The 18,965-nt window shown below is 36.5% G+C and overlaps 1 protein-coding gene across 1 annotated transcript; it reads right to left on the bottom strand.

Annotated features, from left to right (window-relative positions):
- Nucleotides 1-4,405: 4,405 nt before the first annotated feature.
- LOC104238649 (uncharacterized) lies at nucleotides 4,406-14,788 on the bottom strand. Its single transcript, XM_009793073.2, has 5 exons — nucleotides 14,404-14,788; nucleotides 6,345-6,409; nucleotides 6,062-6,237; nucleotides 5,273-5,381; nucleotides 4,406-4,964 (listed from the first exon to the last, which is right to left on the bottom strand). Exons 1-5 carry the CDS (start codon nucleotides 14,651-14,653, stop codon nucleotides 4,653-4,655), a joined length of 912 nt encoding a protein of 303 aa, XP_009791375.1. The 5' UTR covers nucleotides 14,654-14,788; the 3' UTR covers nucleotides 4,406-4,652.
- Between the last annotated feature and the right edge of the window lie 4,177 nt (nucleotides 14,789-18,965).

Here is an 18,965-nt window from a genome sequence, read left to right as displayed (position 1 = left end):
GTGGATGCCATGTTGCAGCTCATTCGTTTCGCTCTTGTTGGCCGCCTCTCTTTCCCGGAACTGATTTTTGGCTCGGTCGCTTAAGAATTCTCGGAGGTGACCTTTATTGAGTAGCCTGGCTACTTCCTCTCGGAGCTGGTGGCAATCCTCGGTCTTGTGGCCATGCATTTTATAAAATTCACATACTAAGTTATGATTCATTTGTAAAGGATCCGACTGTACAGGCCTGGGCCTTCTGGCGTCTCTGATTTTGTTGATGGCGAACACGATATCTGACACATTGACGTTGATGTTGTATTCTGACAAGCGAGGTGCCTCCGCTGGTCCCGCGTTCCTATCTAACCCGGCTCTGTTGATTAGTCCCCGAGGATTCTATCCCCGGTCTATCCTTCGATCATTGCGAGGTGGGTTACTCTTCGGGGCGTTCCTTCTGTCTTCGATGTATGGCTGATATCTTTCTTTGTTTGGCTTTGGTTCCTTTGCCAAGAGCCTGCTTGGGTATACTGAGCCCGAGGGGGCTCCCAGCTAGTTGTCTTCGACCTTGATCTTCAACCGGTATCAGTTGTAGACGTCCAACTAGGTCACAGCGGGATACTCGACCAAATTATGTTTCAACTGCTTTGAAGCCACCGAGCTTCATTCATTCAGACCTTGAGTGAAGGCCTGGACTACCTAATCATCGGAGATTGGTGATAGTTTCATCTGTTCCATTTGAAAACAAGATACGAACTCTCGCAGCATTTCATTCTCCCTCTGCTTGATCTTGAACATGTCAGATTTCCTTGTTGCTACTTTGATGTCACCGGCATGTGCCTTTATGAAAGAGTCTGCCAGCATGTCAAATGAGTCTATGGAGTTAGGAGCTAAGTTGTGATACCACATCATGGCCCCCTTCGAGAGTGTTTCCCTGAACTTCTTTAGTAAGACGGACTCGATCTCGTCGTCCTTTATCGATGCCCTTCACTGTGCAAGTGTAAGCAGTAACGTGCTCATTGGGGTCTAAGGTCCATTTGTATTTTGGGAGGTCTGGCATTCTGAACTTCTTTGGAATGGGTTTCGAAGCCGCTTCCTCTAGGAATGGCCTTTCTATGAACTTCTTCGAATCCATCCTTTTTAGGATCGGGGGTGCGCCCGAAATTTGGTCGACCTTGGAGTTGTAGGTATCGACCTTTTTGTCGTTGGTTTCTATTATTTTCTCGCCCGATTCGATCCTTCTAGTGAGGTCCTAGATCATTTTTACGATGACGGGATCGGTCATCGACCCGCTATTGCTTGGTCTCTCCGGTACCTGTTCGGCTGGGGGAGCTATCCCTGGTGCTACTGTGCTAGGAGTTTTCTGATGACTTTGCAGCTGAGCAATAGCCAGTAGTTGTGCCTGCAACATTTCAAAAATAACATGAAGGCTAACCTCTCGTTCTTCCCTAGTTGGGGTTTTCTAAGATTCTTGTTGATCTCCTTGGTGCACACTCATGTCGGTGTGCGAGCTTATATCGACCTGTTTGGCATCGCGCGAGACTGTTTCCGCCGGAATTGGTCTTGGTGCATTACCAGGGTTTCGTGGTGTCACACCAACACTTGGAACACCCACACCGTTTTCTATGTGGTCCTCAAGATTGTTGTTTTCACCTCCATTCACTGAGTTAGACATTTCGACCTGAAATCGAAGATCTTGGACAAGAAAAGTGTGAAAGATAATTTGCGTTATGTAGTAAAACCAGCAAGAAAATAATCACTAATATTTTCAGCCCTACGGTGGGCGCCAAATGGTTTACTGTGAAAATGGTAATAACAATTAAATTTGATTATGGGACTCTAAATATATGTGATCTATTTTTATGCTAGTTGTTAAGCAGTTGATGCTATGTATGTGAGACATGAAAATGAAATAAGAGTTAAGGATAAGGTGATAACCAAACCGATAGGTTAATTATTGGGGCCTCGAGCTTGTCGATTCGAGGGCCTCGAGGTCGATTCTAGAGCTCGGCTGGGAGCTATGGAAGGTGGTCGAAGTATGGCTAATAGTTATAATAAAATCAACGAAGGCTTTTTATGGCCAATGATAAGCAATAAATGAAGAACAATGATGAAGATAATAAACAGAAGTAACAATAGTAAGAGAATATGTTAGAGAACAGAGAGAATGTTCTTGTTTATTTAGTATGGTGTAATTGAAGGAACATGGGTTTACAAAATAACAAGGATCCCCTTTATATAGGAGGGGAATCCCAACATAGTATAAAATACATTAATGACGAAGAAGCGAAGATGGGACAACTAGATGACACCCTGATTCAGGGTTAGGATAGTCCACTAGTCCCTGTCAGTCCTAGCCGTGTACCTTGGGAACTCCTCATTTCTACCATAACCATGGTCAACATTGTCCCAAGGTCGGCCGTTGACGAACCTCAAGGGAGGAAACTCGACCATAGCCTTGTAGCCTCGAGGCTTCGAGATGATCTTCTGAGGTACCTCGATGACGAGGCCGATTTCATCATATACATACACATCTGGCTTTCTCAAGAGAAAAGGGAAGTTTTATATTGGCACAAATTGGGCCCTCAGACAGCAGTTGATTTCTACCTTTCATGACTCTCCAATGGGTGGTCACTTTGGACAGTTAGGGACCCTTATACGACTAGCACAACTGTTCTATTGGCCTGGAATGAAACAAAGGGTTATTGAGTTTGTGGCTAGCTCTGATGTTGTGTCAGAAGTAAGGATGACAATATGGCTTACCCAGGCTTGTTATAACCCCCCCCCCCTATCCCTAGCTTGTTACAACCCCTTCCCATCCCTAATCAAGCTGGGAGCCATATTAGCATGTACTTCATTGCGGGGTTGCCTAAGTCTAGATATAAGGAAGTGATACTGGCGGTGATAGATAGAATGACCAAGTATGATCACTTCATAGGTCTTTTTCATCTCTATACTGCTGCAACAGTAGATGATGTATTTTCGAAAAGGGTGCATAACCTACATGGCACACCTGAACTTATTGTTACTGATAGAGACAAGGTCTTCCTGAGCAATTTTTGGCAGGCATTGTTCAAACTACTAGGGACTCAGTTACAGTATAGCCTATCACCCTCAAAGTGATGGCCAAATTGAGAGAGTGAATAAGTGTTTGGAGAACTACTTCAGATGCGTGAGTGCTAGCAGACCTACTCTTTGGAAGCAGTGGCGAAGTGTTGCAGAATGGTGGTACAACACCAACTTTCATACTAGCTTGAAATACAACCCCTTTGAAGCTCTGTATGGCTATTCTCCACCTCATCTATCCATTGGTCTATTGCTAGAGACCATAGTCCCAGTAGCTGAAGATGTTCTTATGAGAAGACAACAAATGCACCAACTGCTAAAGGATAATTTGTGCAAGGCACAGGAAAGGATGAAGTACTATGCTGACAAGAGAAGAACTGACAGGGAATTCCAAGCTAGTGACATGGTCTATTTAAAACTCCAGCCATATAGGCAAACTTCCATTGCCTTAAAGGAAGAATTGAAAACTAAGTTCTAAATACTATGGGCCTTATAAGGTGCTGGCTCGAAGTGGCAAGGTAGCATACAAGTTGGATTTGCCTCTGGAATCTAAAGTACATTATGTGTTTCATATATCCCTGCTCAAGAAGAAGGTTGGCAACAGAGTTGTTGTACAAACTGTATTACCTAGCACTAGTGAGGATGGACAATTTCTAGTCAAGCCAGTTGCAATCCTACAAAGGCAGATGGTGAAGAAGAATAATGCAGCAGTTGTCGAGGTGTTAGTGCAATGGTCCAACCTACAACCGGAAGATGAAACTTGAGAAGACTATCAGTTCCTTAAAGCGATATTTCCTGATTTTGATCCTCATCCTTGAGGTCAAGGATGGTTTGAAGGGGGAGGGTATGTAATGACCTTACCCATAAATATAACAAAGTAAACAAGTTAAGGCAACTGGGTTCGAACATAGGCAGACGTAATAAGAAGGAATAACTAACTTTCAAAAGGGACGGCCAGGCCACGATTAGATTTCCATGAATGAGCAACAAGGGACGAGATGTTGCCACGTCGACAGGTTGCTATATACCAAACGAAGAGAGAGAAGGAAAATAATGAACAACAAGTCTCACACTCCCTCCACTCTCCTCTCTCATTCTCTTCCTTTCTCTTCTTTCCTCCCAATTCTGACTCTCTTCTCTTCTTAATTTCTGCAGATTCCAATGGCTATGGTGACGACTTATCATTTAGATACCTTAGCTTAATTCTGCAATTTCCGATTTGTAGTTTGATATCCATTTTACGATTTTAAAAAATCTAGAAAATTGTTCCAATTGCTTGCATTTTCATTTTATTGCTTAGATCCATATCTGGATCCTGACAACAGAATTCTAGTTGCCAGTTACATAAAGTACATAGGTGGATTAGTTGAACAAGAATGGGTATAGCGATACCTGACATTTATATTATGAGTAGCAATATGTATAAATTTGTAATACAAAATCTTTAAAATGTTATGATCCAGTTACTTCTGAATCCAGTTTCATACAAGCTTTCATATCCTGTACCATAATGAATCGTATTGTCCTTTTTTCACTTCTTATGTAAACCTTGTTAGCAGAAGAGGTTCTTTGCTAAAAGGACCCTTAGATAAATGTTTGAACCTCTAAAATTTCTAAAATTCAGAATATAAACGAACTAAACGCAAGGACGTAAATGGTGTCTCCAAGCGCCAATCTCTTTGCTTTTTGCTTAGAGGAACACCTTTCCCTGCTTTTTCTCTATTCACTCTAACATCTGCTATGCCCCAAATACAAGCATTAGTTTCCAAATTGAAGGAGACAAGCCTGAGAACACCATCATGTTCAGATGATGATCCACCCTCAGCCACTTCATCACTAACATATTTTACATACATAGGACGATCCTTGAACCGGTCGAGATCTTGGGGAACCCGAATAACTCTCTCAACACCCGGTGATGATACCTGATAAATTTTTTCATATGCAAAAGATTGAAATGAATAGAGTTTCATCAGAAAAAGAAGAAAAAAAGATGTGATAAAATAAAGAAACTTTAACATATGATTGCAAGAACGTAACATGCAGATATGATGTTTCGGGAGAAATGCAATTGTCTTGGGAAGTTTAGAAGCAATATAATTGTTTCCTTGGAAAGATTATTCACTCCCTTAAGTCTTAGAGAGAGCTAGAAACTTGGTCTTTTGTGATGACGAATCCTTCTAGATTGACATAGAATAACATCAAACTGGCAATGCAGACAAGGATTACCAACCTCAAGAGATACGTTATTTGGAATAGATCCATCTACCTCAGCCTCATCAAGCTTTTCTCTGTATCTTAATGAGAAAGCTTCAATATCCATCATACTAGGAGTACCTGACCTGCATGCATAATTTTGCACATCAAGACTACATATGGTATCTACAGAGTAACTTGAGGAAACGTAAAAATAGAAGAAAAGCAAAAGATATAACCACAGATGAATGGTGCAACAAAAGATACTGGATTAAGTGCACAGACTTAATAATGTTTGAATATTTGATAAGTCGCTAAACATGAATATATCATTCTAGAAAGAGCTGGGAGAGAGGACTTACTCAAAGATGCTAGACCATTGCAGTCTCTTCAAACAATCACATGACATCTTTTGGCTACTTATGTCTCAAACTTTATCATTTTCTTTTACATATGAGTGAAAGTAATTGTACTAATTATTCAGAAACTCTTAGGAACTTATTTTGCTAATCCAGAATGCCCAAGTAAGCAGGAAGATAGAAGGTAGAAAAGATAGTACGACGGTATTTAGAAGGAGAAAGATAGGAGGAGCCTAGTAACTCAATGGCACTACTAAAAGTTTTCATCTTATGGACAAAAGCTCCTTAAGAAATAATGCATTTCAGTCGATCAGAAAACAATTGCAAATTAAGCCGTGGAAACAAAAAGAAAAGAAACTTTTGACCTGCTTCTCCCTTCATCAGATAGAGGTTTTAACTGGATTTAATACGTGGTTCATGACATATATGCAACTAATAGTTGTCTCAAGCAAATGTCTGCAGCTTACTTATTTGTAAGTCTCTCCACTCGTACTTGAATGTTGGCATTTTTCAATGTTTTAAAGGCATAAATTCCCAATTCTCCATCAAATGATAGTGCAACTTCTTCTGCAAGTTCTAATGCTCTTTTGTCCCATGATGTCCCAGCCAGAGAGATCCCTCCTCCTCCCGATCCATCCCCAACCTTAAAACAGGAAAAAGGCTCACTATATGAAATTCACAAAGTGGTTATACTGAAAATTAATGAAAATTAAATACCATACAAGACTTGAAGTTTCTTGTAGAACTTACATAAAGCTCGGCGTCTTCCTCAAAATACTCTTCAAAGACCCCATCATCATCATCCACCAGGTCCTCTATCATTAAAAATTTAGGCATTCAACATTATTGTTTATTAAAACATAATACTTAACTCATTTGTTTCATCATGGACATCAGCTTACAGGATAAATCCTCATCTTCACTGCATGTGAAGTACTGTTTGCCAAGATGAGGAAACAACACTGTGATTTGAAATGTTTAATAGATGATATAATTACAAGCATCCACAAAAAATGCTAGAAGGAAAACAAGATAAATGTGATCGAGCACAATTGTTCTCCTCCCAAAATGATTGACCTACTGTGCTTCCTAAAAATCAGTCAAAATAATACTACAATATTTGACTACTATTCTTAGATAAAGTTGCAAAGATGAGGATGCTGAGATGGATGTGTGGTCATAATAGAAGAGATAGGATTAGGAATGAAGATATTCGAGTGTTCTAAATAGCGCTCACCTCAGCGCTAATAGCGTGAGGCGTAGCGATACGAGCCTCCATCGCTTTTCTGCTGTGTAGTGTTGCGTTTTACAAATAGCGCTCGCCTCTGTGCCTGTGTAGCGAGAGGTGACACTGTAGCAAGATGCGACTATAGCGTCGCTTTTAAAAAAAACAGCGCAGGGATTAAAGAAAACGACTCGGGATTAGGGCTTCAAGCTTTAGACATTTCTTTCTTCTTCACGCTTCAAACAGCAGAGCAGCCACATCGATTTCCTTCTCCAGCAATAGCCACAGTGGTCGACCTAGCCACATCTCGAGTTTCTGCCATTTTCTTCTTCATCCAAGTCGACCCAGGTATGCTTCTCTTCTTCTTCGAGTTTCCCTTTTTTTTCCTTTCTCCTTCCTTTCTTTCTTTCTTCCTTTTTCTTCCTCTTCCCTTTTTGTTTTGGCTCTGTTTTTTATCGAGCAGCAGTCAACAGAACAGTCAGTTTTTTCTTCCTTTTTCTTCTTCTTCTCTTCTTCTTTTTTTCTTTTGCTCTGTTTTTTATCGAGCAACACCCTGTTTTTGCTCTGTTCTGACTTCTGTCCTTCTTTTTGTTCTTCAGTTCTTCTTCTCTTCTTCTTTCTTTTTTTTGCTCTGTTTTTTGTTTTTCATTTCCTTCACAGCTTCACTTTGGGCAGAGGCAGAGAACTTTATTTCAAACCTGAAGAAGAATAGATGTTGTTTGTTTTAGTTTATGAATCTACTATGACTATCTATTGAGTTTTTAATTTTTGAATTGATATATATATAATTTTATTTTTTGAATAAATTGTAGCTTCACATCAAAGAGGCGAGCGCTTCGCTTCTCGCCTCTCACCTCACTCGTTGCTATTTGTCGCCGCACCCATTGAAAACACAAAGATATTCGAGATAAGAAGGGAGTGGCTTGTGTGGTGGACAAGATACAGGAAGCGAGGTTGAGATGGTTCGGGCACGTGAAAAGGAGAGGCACAGATGCCCCAGTGAGGAGGTGTGAGAGGTTTGCTATTGTGGGTCCTAGGAAAGGTAGAGGTAGGCCGACGAAATATTAGGGAGAGGTGATCACACAAGATATGGCACATCTTCAGTTTACCGAGGACATGACCCTTGATAGGAGGGTGTGGAGATCGAAGATTAGGGTTGTAGGTTAGTAAGTAGTGAGCGTATTTCCTTTCCAAACTTGTACTTCCTTCCATAACTGTAGCAAGTGTTATCCTCGTAATCCTTATTTTTAGATCGATATTATTACCTGATGTTTCCTTTGTCATTTTTTTCTTCTTTTTTTGGTTGTTGTTACTATTTTGCTTACCGTAGTTTTTTTGCCATAACTGCCGTGTTTTTGCTTTATTGAGCTGAGGGTCTTCCAGAAATCCTCTCTACCATCACAAGGTAGGGGTAAGGTATGCATACATACTACTCTCCCCAGATCCCACTTGTGACTTGTGAGAATACACTGGGTATGTTGTTGTTATTCTTAGATATTTTTTCGTGATTTTGGAAGAGAAGAAGTTTGCAAAATCAAACTTCAGATAAATAGTTCTTGTACTCGGAGTAGTAAAAATAAAATAGATCCATCTAGGAAGGTGTGATTAACTAGACAAAAGAACTATGTCGTACCATATGTTGCTTGAATACGAGTGTGGGCACCTGATACAGGTGCGAACTTAGAAGTCAGATTTGTCTCCCCTAAATCTCAGGATTCAGGGTTGTGGATAAGAGTATGAGCACGGGTATTAGGATACATCCAACAATTACGAGATATATAAGTATATATCTCGACAATCAATTGAAGTTATTGAACTAAAGCTAGTACAATTAAATTCTTTGTGAACATTTATTATTTTACTCATAAGTTATCTCGTATAATAGCAAAGTGTTCTGCTACTTTATATGAATGGATATATGACACAAACCCAAAACAAACCAAATGCTTGAAACATGAATATGGATGTTTGAGAGTGGGAGAGAAGTAATTTGGAGCGATTTGGAAAGGGAAAAGATGACCAAAGTGAAACATAGCCAACTTCAAAAGATTACAACTCTCACAAAAGAAGAGAAGAGATGTATCGATGACTAGATAATTTCGTGAATGCAAGACCATCAAACACAATAAACATGACATTTGTTCGATGAGGGATTATTGAAGTGAAACTAACACTTCTGACATTATAATTCTAACGTTCTAATCGTTCTATAGAATGTTATCATCTTAGCATATATTATGTTGTTTTCATTCGTCTTAAGCTTGTCTCTATTGTTTCCTTTTTTTTTTCCTCAGAAAGTACCAAGTTCTACAGTTTAAATTTCATATCGATTGGTCCTCAGGCTGTGAAAAGGATTACGCCATATCTATATCAAGTAGATATTTCCATCCATAGGAATGTCCTACCAAATAGAGATTCTAATACCACACAAGTAATCGTTTAACTTTTACAGCCAATGATGATGCCTACCTCAGCATGGTTAGAGATCAGGTCAAATAAACAATTACCAAATATGCAGTAGAAGGAAGCAGATCACAATGTTATTTTAGCTCTCATTGGAACCTCTTCCTAAGAAGAGCTTTGGTCACAAAGGAGCCAGCAGAACAAATTGCTAATGACAGCAGTAGCTGAAGCCTTAAAAAATATTCGACCACATAATACTGCTTTTTATTTACCTGCATATTTTTTTGGCATGTACTACCCACAACAGGAAGAGAAAAGGAAAATACCATATGCATATATACTATCTTGTCGCCTGCATACTCCATTAGGATACATCAGAGAATAGAGATGTTTTAGTCAGCAAATTAATTGATAATTTGTATAACTTTATAGTTAGCCAATAAGGATTTACTTTTAGGCAATAGATTCTATAGCAATAATTTAACAGAATTTTGAATTGTATGAAGGATCTTAATGTTCGTGTATTTGTAATTTCTCAAATGTTAAGCTGATAGGTTATGCGTATCTTTCATGTAGTAGAAGCACACAAATAAGGCTACATCCTTGGAGAAACGCCTACTGAAATTAATTCAGAAAGGAAATAAGTTCATGAGAGAAACTTGCCAAACTGAAAGACCATTTGAGTTGTCTGGACTTCCAGACACACAATGGACTACTGCAATTCTTATATATCCTTGATTAATAGTTTTTTATATCCATTTCGAGGTAAGTAGAGCAAAGGAGAAGACAAAAGTATGTTGTTGGAAAAGTAATAACTCCTTATCCTCTATACAAGACTTATTACCAAATTAGTAACTCATTTGGTTTGCTATAGAAGGAAAACAACTACGCCTCAGTCCTAAACAAAGTTAGGGTCTGAATCCTCACTTCTTTCTTTAAGCTCAACTCATATCGTCATCATGCCAAAACAAAATAATAGTAGTGAAAATAAATTTCATATATATATATATATATATATATATATATATGTGTGTGTGTGTGTGTGTGTGTGTGTGTGTGTGTGTGTGTGTGTGTATTAGTAATCGTAATAATATTAAAGTTCTCTAATAAGGTTAAAGCCTATTCCGACTTATATGAATTATTTTCTTCCATTATGCCCTATCTTTAGCTAAGTCTGCATTGATTCTAATGATTTGTAGGTCTTTCGAGACAACTTCTTTCCATGTGATTTTAGGTCTACCACGATAGACTCACACCTATGTACCGGTACCTATGTAGGGCAACACAAGACATGACCAAACCATCTCAAGTGACCTTCTCTCTTTTTATCTTCAATGAGTGTTACTTGCACCTTCTGGCGAATGTGATCACTTTTCATTTTATCTATGACTGCACATCCATCTTAGTATCCGCATCAATGGAAACACTCATCTTGTGGATATGTTGGACTCTAGCAGCCCATTCACTACCATATAACATTGTCGGTCTTATATATGTTCTACACTTTTCACTTTAGAGGGCATCTTTCTATCACATAACACCCCGGTAACATTTCTCCATTTCAGCCATCCGATTTTAATCCTATGGGCAACATCTTTATCTATTACTTACATAAAATTCTGATTTACTACTATTACTAATGTAAACTTTAATTTAAAGAAACTAATGCAAACTTGGTAAAATTATGCATAAATAATACTCCACAATGTTGGGTTTACAATATAAAATTCTATGTTGCCGATACTGATATACTTGTGCAAGAATCCATGTATAACTTTACTCAGAATAGAATATGAAATAAGAATATATGTATTAACACCTGAAATGATAGTGATAACCTTAAAGTTAATTATTGATGTTGATATCGCATATACCTACATAATAATCATTGCATTACTATTCACCAAATGATAACCTATGTATAGTTATTTTAGGAACAATCTATGTATCGTTATTCAGTAAGACTTGCTATATTATTTTTCAACTAATAAAAATCTTTGTATTTGTATTAGAATAGTTGTATAACTCGTCCGCAAACCAAAGGACTCCTAACACAATTAGGGTTCGTTTGGTAAGGTATATAAGAATAATACTGAATAGGGTGTACTTTTATTGCTAGGATTAGTAATGTTGAATTTAATTATGCTAGGATTAGCTTTTATCTACAATTTGGTACGGTGTATTAAAGGTTTTGAAAGGGCAGTTCTATCTTTATACATACTTATCCATGTACTAAACAACAACAACAACCCAGAATAATCCCACAAAGTGGGGTCTTGTTTGCTAAAAATTACTCCCTTCATTCCAGTTTATGTGAACCTATTTCCTTTTTGGTCCGTTCCAAAAAGAATGACCCCTTTCTAAATTTGAAAACAATTTAGCTTAAACTTTCAATTTTACCCTTAATAAGAAACTTTTATAGCCACACAAATACTCTGGATCCCTTTTTGACTTGTTTAGAACCACAAATTCAAAAAGTTTTCATTTTTTCTTAGACTTTGTGCCCAATCAAACGGGTTCACATAAATTGGAACGGAGGGAGTATGATATTGCTAATGTCATGGTTTGCTATGTATAAGAATAGTATTGAATATGGTGTATATCTAATATAAGTATTAGTTATAGAGAGATTGAAAACACTACCAAACAAGGGATTAATAATACCAAAGTTAATACTACCTCTGTTTCAATTTAGATGACACACTTTCCTTATTAGTCTGTTCCAAAAAGAATGACATATTTCTACAATCTATATATATATATATAAAGCTAGGAATTAGAAAGATGATGTGACACCCATCAAAGCTCAAGGAAGTCCTTTATCTTTTTTCTTATTTTTTTTGCATTTATCCCTTATTTGATGTCAACAAAATCTGCAGAAAATCAACTGTAATGGACTACCTTCCATAGAATTTAATGTTAACCTATAAATGTAAAATTAATACCAAAAAGGACAATAAAGAATCATGAATGCAATAAAGAATTGCAGTAAATCAGGATAATGAAGTCATGGTGGAATCCTTTTCCTCATGAAGATAAAGGCTCCCTATAACTTCTAAATCACTAAAAGTGCACTGGTTGAGACAACTCATTTCTGCTTCAAATGAATCCTTTTTTTCGTGGGTAAGAAGAATTGTTCTATTAATGAATAATGACTATTGAGCTTCTATCTGAAGTGTAGACAAAAAAGAACGCATCAGGTTTTTTCCTTTTTTCTTTTTATAGACGATAAGGTTCAGATCTTTGCTTTCCTAGAAAATCTAAATTAGGCATATATTGGCCCTCTAATGTTGAATATAGTGTTTTTTTTAGTGCAAAATCTAGACATAGCAAGAAAAAAATGATTTCTTCTTTTCATGTCAAATTATTGAAGCTTATTTTGCAGGGACTGTTTGGGAGAGCGCGACATCCAGAAAGATCAAAATTCTTAGGTATATGGAGTATCTATAATACTTCCTCGTCTCATAAAGTTGTGTATTTTATAAATCTGTACTAACTTGCTTCAAATGCTTGCCACGGATATCAATGAGAAAACTAGCTTGAGGTTGGTCTCCCAATAATTGAGAAAACTAGCCCCTGCACTTCCTTTTCTTGACCAAAATCTAAATGTAAGTACCACCATTAAGGTTATATTGTTTCCTTTTTCTTTTCTATTTCTACAACTCGTATTCTCCTCCTCTTTTATTCTGACTCATATTTTCGTTCATTTTTGTCGATTTGTTGAAGGCCGACTTGTAGTGTCTTCCCGGTCAGACCTTCTATGATTTGGTAAAATTTATTGATGTACATATTGTTACAGATAATTGTGGTATTTGCATGAATCTTATTATAGACCTTTATTAGTGTTCAAAGTTTTTGTTAGAATTTATAGTTTTTATGAATTTATGTTCTTTATCAGGCATCAAGTGCTCTGCTGGCTAATTATGCATTTTCTTATGTTGGCATACAGTTCTCTCCAGATATATAGAAGATTTGTTCGATCTTTTCCACCAAGTACATATTCTTTTTAATGTTTTTACCAATAATATTTGGTTGGATAGTAATTAACAACACCATGATGTTTAATTCCAGGCCTGCTGCCCCGTAGATGTTCAGATTTATGGCTTATAGAAAGAGCACGCACTTTGTACTTCAGAAAATAATACTTATACTTTAATAAATCTGAATAATTATTGGTATGCTTATAACCTATATATTGAAAGACGTATGACTAATGTCTTATGTATTCAGAAACAATACTTACTGATTTTAAAGTGATTTATTCTTATGTAGCTTGGGTCTTTAAAAATGTCAATGTATTTTTGTCACATATCAAAATATGAATTATTTTTGGAAAATTGGATACACGCTCAAAAATACGATTAAAGGATCTGAGTAGATTTATACAAATTAATTTTAGAGTAATGTAAATCATTGATGTCAAAAGACACTACATGGGTAAAGCTTTCAAGTTAAGGAATGGGTTTTCCGATTTTTGGTTGTATCATAGCACTATTTTTTAATGTTAGATGATTACCTAACATAAATGTGGACTCTCGATTATTTTTATAAGATTACGTTTTTTATGTATACGCAATAAATATTTTATTTCTTATATCTTAAAGAAATTTACAAAAAATACTTTTTGAATTCTTATAATTAAGCGCACGAAGTGCGGGTAAATTCACTAGTTGAAAATAATTCAACTTTAAACTCTTCATTTTATCCATTTTACTCTTAATGAGAAGCTTTTACAACCACAAAAATGGCATGACCCCACAAAGCTTTTAACCTTTAAGCTTTTAAGACCACAAGTTTCAAAAGTCTTTCTTTTATTTTTCTTAAACTCGGTACCGAGTAAAACTATGTCATCTAAATTGCAATGGATGGAGTACATGTTTTATTTTCCCTAATACATCCTACCAAACTAACCCCAGTGGAATACAAACTACAAACTGAAAAATGGGCAAGATAGCAAAGCTTCACCCACTGCCTTTTTTTGTCACAACATGAGAGAGACAATTGAATGGATATGCGGTAATCTATACTAACAAGATGAAGACCAACTGGTTAGAATAGAATAAAATCGCGGAAGATATGAAATCCAAATCCTTAAATAGTCAATAGATAAGAGATACCACAAACAAAAGTAGACATTAAATTAAAAAAAAAACAATGCTTAATTTCTAGTAAATTGCATACCATCTTCAAGAAGAAGCTCATCCTCAGCCTCATCAACCAAAGAAACTTTTTCAACAACGGAAGGCTTGAAAACTGGTTCGCTTCTCTTCTTGGCATTCACCGTTATACATACCCTTCCCCTTCTCGCCATATTCCAAAGTGGGTTATGTGTATGACAGGAAATCCTGCTAGTATTACTGCTAGAATCCATGGATATTGGTAGGAAAGCTGAATTTGGGCTCCATGTCATCCAACCGGTACTTAAATTCATTCCTTTGGGCAGTTTATTCGTTGGAAAAGAAAAGGGAACAACAAATTAAATACCAAAAAAATGTAATGGCTTTGCTGGTCGACAAAAGCAATAACGACGTCATTGGAATTCATCTGCAGTTGACGACGCCGTTCGAATGCATCACCCAACAATATTAGCTAGCGTTAGGCAATAAATTTTCAAGTTTGGTTTTTATAAAAATAAAAATGTGTTTGGACATCATCAGCTGTTTTCAAAGTATATTTTATTTTATTTTTTGAAAAAATATAAAACATGACATATAACCATAAGTTTTAAAAACTATCATAAATATTCAACAGTATCTTTATCAATAACATTCATTATACTAGTAACCGTACCCGCACGATGCGAGTTAAATATTAAAAAATATTAATTAAATTAAATTGTCCTAAATTTCCAAGTGGCCTACTGTGAGGTTGTCACTTGGCTTAATGTGGAAGCTTTTTCCTCTTCTATTAATAATATATAGATTATCGTAAACCAAATAAATTTTTATAATAAACTACATAATTAGATGACCAAGAAGACGAATTAGCAATGCTACAAAATAATAAATGGTGGACTCTTTTATAAAATATAAAAGTTTGGGGTAATTTTTAAAAAATATAATAGTAATATTTTGGGCGATGTGTTTTTGGGATTTGGGTTTTGAATTTTGGGAATTTGCCAAAATATGGATACAATATATGAACAAATATGTATTTGTCAAAAAAAAACCAAATTAATTTTAGCAGAATTTATTGCCAAATGGGTCCTTATATTTCTGTATGAAATTTCAAGGGAATCTTATATATATGTCTCAAATAAGTTCCAACTTACTAACCTCTAACCATTAATTAAGTTTTATCAAAATTAGTCAAACACATATAAAAATTAAAAACCCAAATAAATAAGGTTCTTTATCTCCAAGAATCACAAGGAAAGATCCAAGCATGATGAGCAACATTAGATGCAAGACAGGAAGAAATTTTCATGGATGAGAGAGCAAACAAGGTGACAAAACACAAAAAGGGCCCTTAAAAGGTCAAATCACCTCCAATCATGTATCAAACATGTATCACGCAAGTATGACACACAAGTATACATGGATATACATGTTATATATTTGATACAAATATGATACATATGTGATATACAAATGATACAATTTGTGATAAATATATCATTTTTTCATGTTTCATCTTCTGCTTCGAATTTTCAATTCAAACCACCTCAAAACTCCACCAAATCGTCCCAAAATTGAGATTCAAACTCCTTAAGACATACCTAATCTATTCTAATAACACCCACTAAAAAGAAATTTGATCCTTTTTTAACTACAAATAGCTAATTGGGCATTATTAGCAAAATTTGGCTAATATTAGAGCTCTTTAGGTAGTCCATTGATGGTAGGCCATAGTTGTGCATTTTGACCACTAATTGCACTCTAATTTGATGCACTTTAGTAGTGTTTGGGCTTTAAATAATATTAATTTGCACTGAGTGTGTATTTTATGCTTCGCAGGAATGATTTCGAGTTACAATGAGGTTATTGAGCTAATTTAAGCTATTATGGAGCTTTGAAGTATGGGTAAAAGCCCATGGAGCAAGTTGAGATCGTGTTCGAGGATCAACGAACAATAGTGCATTCAACGAGAGAAATTAAGAAGGGAGCACGAAGTTACCCAGGTGCGCGACCGCGCACTGGGCGCGCATGATAAGCAGAACCCGTCCCAAGTATATGCGCGGTTAGTTGCCCAGATGCGCGGCTGCACACGTCTGTTCTATAAAACTTTCCCAAGCCTATTTTGGTAATTTCAGAGGCGACTTCCCTTGACCTATATGAAGCTCAACTCGTCTAAAAAGATGGTATCTTGGATTTTTAGAGCAACTTTTGGGGGAGAAGAATGAAGGAAGCAACGGACAAGCAAAATACTTGATCCAACTTAGTCACGAAAGTTGGTGTGAATTTGGGAATTGTAATGTATTCTTGTTCTTTTAAAACTCTTGCCATGAATATTTCTTCCATTATGGAGTAATCTTCCTTAGGGTTATTGATGGATATGAGATTTGACTATTGTTTTGGGTTTTATTCGATGTTAATTGCCCGAATTTATTGAATGAGTTATTAATTGAATTGCAAGGCTTATTGTAGTTTTACTTTAATCGAAAGAGATGTTTCGCGGCAATTTGCAGTGTACCATCTTATTTGGGTTGATTTTACGTCTTTTCTAGGTAATCGAAAGAGCTTAGAGAGTATCAATTAACCCAGCTAGGAAGAATAACCGAGAAGTGTTCTTCGAAACATCATTCATTCACTATTTTTATGCATATGTTCATAGGACTTGTTATTAGGCTAATTAAAGGAATCACTTTTATTCGGAAGAAGAATTTGAATCCCTGAAGTAGCCTAATCATCTGTTGAAATCGAAGGAGTCAATAGAAGTTAAGAATGAATTTAACATAGAGTTACCCGGAACAATAGTTGATCACATATCTTCACAACCCTTACTCCTCACCCTGATATTCACTTGTTGCTCCTAGTCATTAAAGTGTCATTAGTTCTTACAATTTATAATCTTATTTTTTAATTGTAGTTGATCATAACATAAATCAAAAGTTTATTATCCTAGATAGTGTTGAGCTGAATATTTATTAGAACATTATTTAAACCAGTCCCTGTTGAGACGATTTAATACTATACTATCTTTGACTAGCGAGCCTACATTTGATACACCGATTCTGCGCTCGTCATTCGTTTATTAGTAGTGCAAAAATAACATTTTGATTATAAATTAGTTGATTTATAAGTAGCTTATTACAAAAATTAGTCAATTCATTAAATATTACTAATATTAACCAAATGTTACCAATATTAGCTAATTAGCTATTTGTAGCCAAAAAGTCAAATTTTATTTCTTTTAAGTGGGTGTTATTAGAATAGATTGGGTACATCATAAGGAGTTTGAATCTCAGTTTTGGGATGATTTGGCGGAGTTTTGAGATGGTTGTATATTACATATGTATCATATTTGTATCAAATATATATCACATATATATTCATGTATATCAGTGTGTGTAGTACATACATGATACGTGTTTGATACATGTGTCGTAGAAGATTATTTTAAACTCAATTTTAACTATGAATTTTGATACTAAATTAGTCCAAATCCCCTCCAATCTTTCTCAAAATTTGTGTATTGATTGATCTATATATTTTCAATGATTTTCAATCATACGACCCAGAGTTAGACTGGGTGCCATAGAACTAGAGTTAGACAAACACCTAAGGCTGTTGAAAAGAGAGAAAGGATCGAGTGGATTGTTGTTGGGTCAGCCTTCAACTCAAGATACAATGGTGAACAGCGAAGAGATAGTAGACCTAGCTACCAGATAGGCAACTCAGCAATAGGAAGCACGGTTAGTGACTGAAGCAGCCTGGAGAATTACGGATATAATGGTTGATAGGGATCAAAGACTCAATCCCAATCAAATTATCGAGGATGCATTTGAAAATGCAGTTCCTAGGCCTGAGAGATCACTAGGAGATTACGCTAGACCGATGTATAACCAACAATAGTCTAGTGTGAGGCCCCCACCCATCGATGCCAACAATTTTGAACTCAAACAGGGAGTCATCTAGACCATTCAGAACAATTGTATTTTCAGAGGCAAACCTAATGAAGATCTCAACAACTATCTGATGGACTTTGATGAAATTATAAACACATTCCGCTACATTGGAGCATCACATGATTCTATATACCTCAGAGCATTCCCTTTCTCACTTAAGGATGAGGCAAAGCAGTGGTTGAGAAGTCTGCCGATAGGTTCGAGTCGTACGTGGGAGGAGATGACTACCAAGTTTCCGAAAAGATACTTCTCGGTTGCTAAGATTGGGAGGATGAGAAAGGAGATTCACAATATCAGCCAAGGTGAAGGAGAGACTGTTTAAGGCATTGGAAAGATTTATGGAGCTATTGCGGAGGTGCCCTCACAACGGAATGGAGCAATGGATGTAACTGCAGGACTTTTGGGACGGGTTAAACCCGTCATCAAGGAGATTGCTTAATAGTGCAGTTGTAGGTCCTCTGTTGATGAAAACTCTAGAAGAGATTGTCGCTCTTTTGAATGAACTATTTGAAGATGGAGAACAATGGTCCACAGACCAAGGGGATCGAAGAAGATCAACAGGGGTGCACCAAGTAGAATCGTCTATAGCAATGCATGCCCAAATTGCAGCTATGGCTAAGGACATCAAGCAATTGATGATAACTTAGGTGCAAAATCAACCACATGTGGGATGTGA

This window comes from Nicotiana sylvestris, chromosome 2 (assembly GCF_000393655.2).
Source record: "Nicotiana sylvestris chromosome 2, ASM39365v2, whole genome shotgun sequence".
Classification (NCBI taxonomy): Eukaryota; Viridiplantae; Streptophyta; class Magnoliopsida; order Solanales; family Solanaceae; genus Nicotiana; species Nicotiana sylvestris.
Note: the sequence above shows the minus strand (reverse complement) of the source record. Positions and strands in the feature narration are given on the sequence as shown.